Raw genomic sequence first — 9,392 nt, forward strand, 5'->3', positions numbered from 1 at the left:
CCCGCAGCCCTCAGACCCCCGGCGAGCGAGGGGGCGGCGGGAAGGGAACGTCCGTGCTGCCGCCGCCGCTGCGGTCCGGTAAGGCTCGGTTTTAAGGCCCGGAGAGAGGTTTAGGCCTTCAGAGGGGGCGGCGGGAGAGGCCGCGGAACCCTCGGGGCTCTCCCCCGAGGGTTTTTCCCGGTGGCCGGCGGGCGCTGCCGGGAGTTGTAGTTCGGGGGGGCGAGCCCCTGAGGCAGGGGAGGGGCTCGCGAAGGGTATTTTAAGGAGGAGATGGTGATTTAGGGAGGGTTTATAGGCCCTGAGGGATTCTGGGGTTGTATTTTAGGGAGAAACTTTGATTTTGGGAGCTTTTGGGGTATCTGAGAGACTCTGAGGCTCCTGAGGGGCTCAGGGGTTGTGTTTTGAGGGTGAAATTTGTGATTTAGGGGCCAGTTGTGGTCTCTGAGGGGCTCTGTGGTTTGATTTTGGGGAGGTTCTGATGAATTTGGGGGTTCTGGGGTCATGAAGGGTCTGGGGGGGGTCCTGGATTTTGGCAAAACTCTCTTTTGCCCCCTCCTCAATTCTGTCTTGGGGAGGGTCACTTAACCCCCTCAACTCTGGGAAATGGGGAAATATTTTGATTTTTTTCCCCTGTTTTTTTTTTGAGAATTCTTAGTAAAATACCCCAAAATGCCACAGAAAAGCTTCATTGGTGACCCCAAATTAATAATTCTTATTAGCTGATTATACTTTTAATTAATATTTATTTATTTCCTCCAAGTGCTCACCAGAGATTTGACACCTTCAGGCTCAGGTAAAGATTAAATCCTACACAAAACCCGCTAAATGTGCCCCAAAAATCACCCAAATTGCCTACACAAAACCCCTGAAATCCTTGAAACCCCTAAAAAAATTCAGACTCTACCAAAAGCCTAAAAATTGCCCTAATCCACCTGGAAAGCTCCAAGTAAATGTATAAATACCTTTAATTTACACACAAGAAAACCCCCAAAACACCTCCAGAAGCCCCCAAAATCAGCCCAGACCCTTCGAAATCTCCAGACTCCCCCTCAAAAATTCCAAAAAATGCCCCCAAGTCCTGCAAAATGACCACAGACCCCCAAACCTGACCCTTAATGAATCTGCCTCTATTTAACACAGGGCTTATTATGCAAATGAACCTGTGGTGCTTTTGGGGGGTTCCTTTTCCTTTTTTTCTCCTTTTCCCATATTCTCATCCCCTTTTCTGACTTCTTCCCCCAAAATCCAGAGCAGAGTCTGTCCCTTGGGCCCATCACTGGCCTCTCTTTAATTAATCCCTCGTTAACGAACTCTTGGCCTGACCTAATTAAGGGAGGAGGCTCCCAAGGGGGCCCCAGAGCCCCCTGACACCATTTGGGGGTCTGGCTTCGTTTTTTTCTACAGAGTTATTTTATATTTTTGGTAGTTTTGGTTTCTTTTGGGGGCAATTGTTGGTTATTTTGGGGGATTTCTTTGTTCATTTTTGAGATTTTTTTTTTTCCTGACATTATTTTTGGAATTCCTGTTAAGAACCCTCCTCTTCTTCCTCCAGAGCTGGGAATTCTTTAGGAATTTTCTGGGAATCCCTAATGAAGGAGCCAAATTAATAAGGGGGAGGGTGGAGCCTTCGCTAATGAGCGCCAGTTAACGAACTCCGGCCTTTCCTTTGGGGAAAAATCCTGGGATTTTGGGGATGTTTTCCCCCTCTGGAGCATTCTCCTGGCCGTCTCGGAATCCCTAGGATTCAGGCAAGTGGGAATTTGCTTGGATTTGGGAATGTTGACAACAGCTTTTGTTTAATTAGTGTTAATTAAGCCGGCGCCATCAGATAAAAGGCGCTGCAGGGCCCAGCATTATCCCGGTTTTTCCACCTTTTTTTCCTTTTTTTCCTTCTTTTCTCACAACATTCCCCTTCCTCATTAATTAGGATTATCCTCCTTTAATCACTCATTAATTATTCCCAAAATTTTCAACTCTTTATTTAATTAAGTCCTTAATTTCGCCCTGTTATTGTCTCATTCGGCGTTGTTTTCCCTCTTTCCCGCAGCTTCAGTCCCACTTTTTTGAAGGTGTTTCCTCCCAAAGAACTCTTGAAATGTTTTAACATGGGAAAATGATCCAGCAGGGATTTAGGAATAATTAAGCCTCATTTAGAGCTCATTAACTTTTAATTACAATGAGGTGGGGCCGTGCTTTCTCCTCCCCAGGGCTATGCGGGGCATGGAAAGAGTTAAAAATTCCTTGCATTTATCAAAAAACTTGGAGTTAATTATTAAAATCATCCCTCCCTTCTGGAGTGAGAAGGACCGGATTCAGCTGCTGTAAATTTCCACCTCATGAACATCAGAACTGGGTTTAAAAATCCCAATTTTGGGGCTGAAAAAACCCAGTTTTAGGGTTTTTGAGGAGTGGAATCGATCCCTTGGGAGTTGTTTTAACCTTATCTCACTTTCTTCATCCTGAATTTTGCCTCTGGAGGTCCTGGATTTTGTTTATCCTGGGAATGTGGAGGGATTCAGGGATCTGGGTATTCCAAAAAGTGAGGATTTGCTTGGGATGCCTCCAAAACCCCCAAAAATTCAGCTGTGTTTCGATGGAAAAATCCCAGAATTTGGTGATTTTTCCCATTTTCCACTGGATTTTCCTCCAAATTGGGCTCATCCAGAGGGAAGGAATTGTTTTGCTCCCATTCCACACGATCTTCTCGAGGGATTTCATTCATTCCCAGCTTGGATGGTGGTGCCAATTTTGGGGCAAAAAGTTGGAATTTCTTCATCACCAATGCAATTTTGAGCCACCACAAGGAAGTTGTAATGATAAAAAATTCCCATGGAAAAATTTGATTTTTCAGGAAAAGGGGCAAACCTGGCTCATTTAAGGTGGGAAAACCCAGGAAAGGCAATTCCAAAGCCCCAAAATTGATGGATTTGACCCCAAAATTGGTTGGATGGATTTTATCCCAAAAACATGCTAAACCTGGAATGGGAACTGCTGGGGAATTCCAGGAATTGTCTCCCATGGGATAAAAGGGATTTTGTGTTCTTGTTAGGCTGTGTTTAATTAAGATCAAATTAATTAAGGCAATCAGGGATTGATGGGAGGGCCCTGCCCACCCCCTGGGGGGATCAGCTGGGATTAAGTGGGATAGGTTAATTCCCATCCCAGACAGATCAGGGAGTGGGTGGAGCCACCGGACACTGTGGATCCGGAGCCATCCTGGGAAAACCCCGATGGGGAGAAGGTCTGGGATTTCAGGATCGGCCTCCAAAGGGATAAATGCACCAATTCCAGGGTTTTTGAGGAATTTCTATGGGGATAAATCTAAAAATTCCAGATGAATTTCCATGAGGTTTCCGTCAATTTCAAGCTTTTGAGGAATTTCCATGGGAATAAACCCACCAATTCCAAGGTTATCCCACAGACCCATCCAGGGCTACAAATCCCCACATTCCAAGCCCTCCTGAGGTCTCCAGATCTGTGCGGATCCAGAATTGGAACTGCCCCAACCATGTCAGCTGATGTCCCCCAACAGGGCACCTCCCTGGCTCCCTTTTACCCTAAAACCCAGGAAATCTGGGATTTTTTTTTTGAATAATGCATCCCACTGATCCTCTTCTCTCACCCCCAGGATTCTGATGCAACCCCAATCCTGACATGCACAGGCGCCGCGGGATTCGCCTCGACCGCACCTTGACCACCGCGACGTCTGAATCCATGTCTGGATCCGCACCTGTCCCAGCTCAGCCATGAGTGCCCCTATCACGCCTTTCCCATCGGGATCATGAATTCCCAATGCAGCGATGCCGACGGCTCCACGGCCGTGCCGCCGCCATTCTGGGCCCCCAACGTGCCCAAAATGGGCGTCCGAGCCCGTGTGGCCGAGTGGCCGCCCCGCAGCAGAGATTCCAAGGATTCCGCCGCTTCCCGAGCGTTCCCCNGAATCGATCCCTTGGGAGTTGTTTTAACCTTTTCCCGCTTTCTTCATCCCGAATTTTGCCTCTGGAGCTCCTGGATTTTGTTTATCCTGGGAATGTGGAGGGATTCAGGGATCTGGGTATTCCAAAAAGTGAGGATTTGCTTGGGATGCCTCCAAAACCCCCAAAAATTCAGCTGTGTTTCGATGGAAAAATCCCAGAATTTGGTGATTTTTCCCATTTTCCACTGGATTTTCCTCCAAATTGGGCTCATCCAGAGGGAAGGAATTGTTTTGCTCCCATTCCACACGATCTTCTCGAGGGATTTCATTCATTCCCAGCTTGGATGGTGGTGCCAATTTTGGGGCAAAAAGTTGGAATTTCTTCATCACCAATGCAATTTTGAGCCACCACAAGGAAGTTGTAATGATAAAAAATTCCCATGGAAAAATTTGATTTTTCAGGAAAAGGGGCAAACCTGGCTCATTTAAGGTGGGAAAACCCAGGAAAGGCAATTCCAAAGCCCCAAAATTGATGGATTTGACCCCAAAATTGGTTGGATGGATTTTATCCCAAAAACATGCTAAACCTGGAATGGGAACTGCTGGGGAATTCCAGGAATTGTCTCCCATGGGATAAAAGGGATTTTGTGTTCTTGTTAGGCTGTGTTTAATTAAGATCAAATTAATTAAGGCAATCAGGGATTGGTGGGAGGGCTCCTGGGGGGATCAACTGGGATTAACTGGGATGGGTTAATTCCCATCCCAGACGGATCAGGGAGTGGCCGGAGCCGCCGGACACTGCGGATCCGGGAAAATCCTGATGGGGAGAAGGTCTGGGATTTCAGGATCGGCCTCCAAAGGGATAAATTCACCAATTCTGAAGTTTTTGAGAAATTTCTGTGGGGAGAAATCTAAAAATTCCCGATTTTTTGAGGAATTTCTGTGGGGAGAAATCTACAAATTCCAGATTTTTTGAGGAATTTCTGTGGGGATGAGTGTAAAAATTCCAGATTTTTTGAGGGATTTCCACGGCGATAAATCCACCAATTCCGACCTTTTTTGAGCGATTTCCACAGAGATAAATCTACCAATTCCGAGCTTTTTTGAGGGATTTCCACGGCGATAAATCCACCAATTCCGAGCTTTTTTGAGGGATTTCCACAGAGATAAATCCACCAATTCCAAGTTCATCCAAATCCCCACATTCCGAGGATCCCCGCGGATCTGGGATCGGAACCGCCCCATCCCCCAATGGGGCACCACCCCGGCTCTCTTTTACCCTAAACCCCCGGAAATTGAGGATTTTTTTTGGGAATAACTCATCCCACGAATCTTTTCCTCTCCCACCCAGGATTCCGACGCCATCCCGACCCCACCATGCGCCGCGGGATTCACCGCGACCTCGCCGTGACCGCTCCAACATCCGGACCCGCTCCAATCCCGGCTCGGCCATGAACGTCCCCATCACCCCTTTCCCTCCGGGATCATGAATTCCCAACGCAGCGATGCCGACGGCTCCGCGGCCGCCGTGCCGCCACCATTCTGGGCCCCCAACGTGCCCAAAATGGGCGTCCGAGCCCGCGTGGCCGAGTGGCCGCCTCGGAGCAGAGATTCCAAGGATTCCGCCGCTTCCCGAGCGTTCCCCGCTCCGCAACAACAACAACAACCCCTGGCCGGTTTCAGAGCCCTTCACCGCCTGGCGCGGCGGCGCTCCAAGGATGTGGAATTCCAGGAGGGATGGCCGGGAATGCCGGCGCCGCTGCGGCAGCGGAGCAGCAGCGAGGTGACGCTGAGCGAGTGCGATCCCGAGGAAACGGCGGAGCCGCGCGGCGGCGGCGGCGCCGGCCTTTTCCGCGAGTACGGCAGCACCTCGTCCATCGACGTCCAGGGCATTTCCGAGCAGAGCTTTTTTGACATGCTCAACGAATTCCGGACTAAAAAACCAGATCGGCGAGCGGCCACGCCGGAGCGGCTCGGCGATTTTGTGGTGGGATCACATCCCGGGATGAAGCCGGAAAACTGGAACGGCCCTCGGGATGAGCTGGTGGCGCAATCCAAGGAAAAACCGCGCCGGCGCTGCCCCAAGAGCGACGCCGGCGGTGAATCCATCTTTAAAAAACTCCGCAGCGGCCGCACCGAGGGGGAAACCAAAGATCCCGAGGAACCGCGCGTTCCCGAGCCRGGAAAATCTTGGATGTGCCGGAAAAGCTTCGCCCACTACGACGCCCAGAGCATCCTGTTCGACCTGAGCGCCGCCGCCCTGCACCGCGCCGCCGGCACTCAGCGCCGCAACACCACCACCGGCGCCTCGGCCGCTTCCGCCGGCTCCGACCCYGCTTTTTCCAGCACCGAGGACCTGAATTCCAAGGAAAACTTGGAGCACGACGTGGGGGACAACACCAGCAATGAGCTGCTGCTCAGCTGCCCCCAYTTCCGCAACGAGATCGGCGGCGGCGCTGGCGAGCGCGACGTAAGCTTTTCCAAGGCGGGCTCGCCGGGATTTCCTGGATCCGAGGGGGTTTTTCCAGAGCCCGTTCATGCCGGGAGACCCACGAATGCCGGGATTTCGGTGCTGGAAGTGCCCAAGGAGCAGCAGAGGAATCCCGAGAGACTCAAGCATTACAGCGTGGAGCACGTGGATTTTGGAGCGCGCTACTACCGGGATTATTTCCATGGGAAAGGTGAAGGATAGGTTGGATCAGAGAGGTTTCAGGGAGTGGGATCCTCTTCCTAGTCCCCAAATTCCTTAATCTCTATTTTTGAGCCTCCCCAACTTTCCCCATTTCCCCAATTCCCAGCATTTTTTCCTGAATTTCCCTCATTTACCCTCCATTTCCCTCCCATTTTATCCCACTTTTGACCCCTCCCCAATTTCCCATTTCTAGTCAATTTTCCCCCATTTCCCCCTCATATCCTCCTCATTTCCAAATTTTCCCCATTCTTCCTCCATTGCCCCCCTTCAATTCCCCATCACAGGAAGGAACGGGGCAGTGACCCCTCCTTCCATATCCACAAATCCCCCCGATCCCGCTTTTCCCGCCCAGAACATTCCAACTATTTCGGYGTGGACGACAAGCTGGGCCCAGTGGCTGTCAGCATCCGTCGGGAGAAGCTGGAAGAGCACAAGGAGCACGGCCCCCAGTACCAGCACCGCCTCATCTTCCGCACCAGCCAGGTCCCACAAAATCCCTCCCCAGCACTGGCAAAATCCCATCGGGAAAAATGGGAGGGGTGCCTCCGTCCAGCTCCCAGTTTTGGGATAATAATCCCAGGTTTTTGGGGTTTTACTGTTTTTTCCCAGCTGGTGACTCTGCGTGGATCCATCCTGGAGGATGCCACGCCCACCACGGCCAAGCCGGGCACGGTGCGGGGGCTCCCGCTCCGGGATGTTCTGGAATACGTCGTTCCTGAGCTCAACATCCACTGCCTGCGCTTGGCCTTCAGCACGCCCAAGGTCACGGAGCAGCTGCTCAAGCTGGATGAGCAGGGGGTGAGATTTGGGGCTGGGGGATTCTGAGAGTTGGGGTATCTCTGGGATTGCGGGAACCCCAAGGGTTAGGTGATCCCAATGGTTGGGTGATCCCAAATGTGGTCAGGGAATCCCAAGGGTTGTATGATCCCAGAATCTGAATGATCTCAAGGGTTGGTTGGATCGTCCCAAGGGTTCAATGGTCCCAAAGGCCAATCCCAAGACTTGGCTGACCCCAGCAGTTCCACAACCCCAAACTTCCCTTGGACCACTCTGCCATTACCCCTCCCTCAAAACCTCAGCAACCCCAAAGCCCCCCAAACGCCCGATTCCGACTCCCGTCCCCTCTTCCCGCAGCTGTGCCGGCGGCTCAAGGTGGGAATTCTGTACTGCAAGGCCGGGCAGAGCTCAGAGGAGGAGATGTACAACAATGAGGAGGCCGGGCCCGCCCTCGACGAGTTCCTCACCCTCCTGGGTGAGAAGGTTTCCCTCAAATCCTTCACTAAATACGCAGCACAGTTGGACACCAAGAGTGAGTTTGGGGATCCCACCAGATCACTGGGGCGTCGCCGGGATTCTGGGATTTCACCGGATCACCCCTTCCCTGCTCTCTCCGTAGCGGATTCCACCGGCACACACTCGCTGTATACCACGTACCAGGACTACGAGATCATGTTCCACGTGTCCACCATGCTGCCCTACACTCCCAACAACCGGCAGCAGGTACTGCCAGCATGGCTCTGGGGCACCCCGGGGATTGGGGCATCCCAAGGGTTGGGGGGTCCCAGAATTTGGGAGATCCCAGTGGYTGGGGGGTGCCAGAATTTGGGGCACCTCAAGGATTGGTTGGTGTCAGAATTTGGGGCGTCTCAAGGATTGGGTGATGCTAGAATTTGGGTGATCCCAAGAACTGAATGATCCCAAAGCTTGGTTGGCCGATCCTAAAGATGGATCCCACCCACTCCCACTCTTTTTTTGCCCAAAAAAACAATTTCCAGCTGCTCCGGAAGCGACACATTGGCAACGACATCGTCACCATCATCTTCCAAGAGCCAGGAGCACTGCCCTTCACACCACAAAACATCCGATCCCATTTCCAGCACGTCTTCATCATTGTCCGGGCCCACCACCCCTGCACCGACAGCGTCTCCTACAGGTCAGCAGGATTTGGGATCCCCCTGGATCCAGTGGGGTTCGGATTGGGAAAAGATTGGCCATGGAATCCTGAGAATCCATTGGGCTATGGGAATGGGGTGGGAGGAGCTTCAGGAAGGTGGGAAAGGGGTTGGAGGAGGAATCCTATGACATGGAAGGGTCGGTGCCAAGATTTGGGTGATCCCGAGGATTGAAAGATTCCATGTGTTGAAAGTGACTGGAGGATCCCAGAAACTGGCTGATCCCAGAAACTGGCCAATCCCAAAGCATGAATGACCCCCAAGCTGGCCAACTCCAAAATTCCCTCCATCCCAAAATTCCCTCCCAACCCTCCCCAGCGTGGCCGTCACCCGCTCCAAGGACGTTCCCCCCTTCGGCCCCCCGGTGCCGCCATCCGGCGTCACCTTCCGCCGCTCCGACCTGTTCCGCGCCTTCCTCTTGGCCAAGGCCATCAACGCTGAGAACGCCGCCCACAAATCCCACAAATTCCGCACCATGGCCACTCGGACTCGCCAGGAATACCTGCGGGACCTGGCCGAGAACTACGTCACCAACACCCCGCTGGACACGGCCGGAAAATTCAACCTCATCTCCTTGGCCTCCAAGAAGAAGGAGAAATGCAAAGCGCGGCCGTCGGCGGAGCTGGAGAGCGCCGGCGCCGTTTCCTGGCGCGTCTCCGCGCTGGATTTCGGCCGCGGGGCGGAGATCCCGTGCGTTTTGGGGATTTCTAATGAATTTGTGGTTTTGATGGATCTGGGAGCTAAGGAAGTGGTGTTTAATTGTTTCACCGGGGATGTGATCGGTTGGAGCGCGGAGGGAGCGGCGTTGAGGATCTACCACGGGCGCGGAGAT

General features: G+C 52.2%; 2 protein-coding genes across 2 annotated transcripts in view; both read left to right on the forward strand.

Moving 5' to 3' along the window:
* PPP5C (protein phosphatase 5 catalytic subunit) overlaps nt 1-5,371 on the forward strand; it is a 15,420-nt gene extending 10,049 nt beyond the window's left edge. The window contains 2 exon segments of the mRNA XM_057387599.1: nt 8-78; nt 5,268-5,371. Coding sequence (XP_057243582.1) covers nt 8-78; nt 5,268-5,371 — 175 coding nt within the window.
* The window catches only part of SIPA1L3 (signal induced proliferation associated 1 like 3), a gene marked incomplete at its 3' end in the record, with an annotated part of 19,045 nt that overhangs the window by 3,762 nt on the left and 5,891 nt on the right, over nt 1-9,392 (forward strand). Inside the window, exons 2-8 of the mRNA XM_057387605.1 lie at nt 5,268-6,597; nt 6,961-7,091; nt 7,218-7,406; nt 7,743-7,917; nt 8,005-8,108; nt 8,384-8,541; nt 8,879-9,389. Of these exons, the coding sequence (XP_057243588.1) occupies nt 5,403-6,597; nt 6,961-7,091; nt 7,218-7,406; nt 7,743-7,917; nt 8,005-8,108; nt 8,384-8,541; nt 8,879-9,389 (2,463 nt within the window). The remainder of the gene's footprint in view (nt 1-5,267; nt 6,598-6,960; nt 7,092-7,217; nt 7,407-7,742; nt 7,918-8,004; nt 8,109-8,383; nt 8,542-8,878; nt 9,390-9,392) is intronic.

Source organism: Malurus melanocephalus, unplaced genomic scaffold (genome assembly GCF_030028575.1).
Source record: "Malurus melanocephalus ecotype Western Australia unplaced genomic scaffold, MMel_1.1 scaffold_1270, whole genome shotgun sequence".
In the NCBI taxonomy this organism is placed as follows: domain Eukaryota; kingdom Metazoa; phylum Chordata; class Aves; order Passeriformes; family Maluridae; genus Malurus; species Malurus melanocephalus.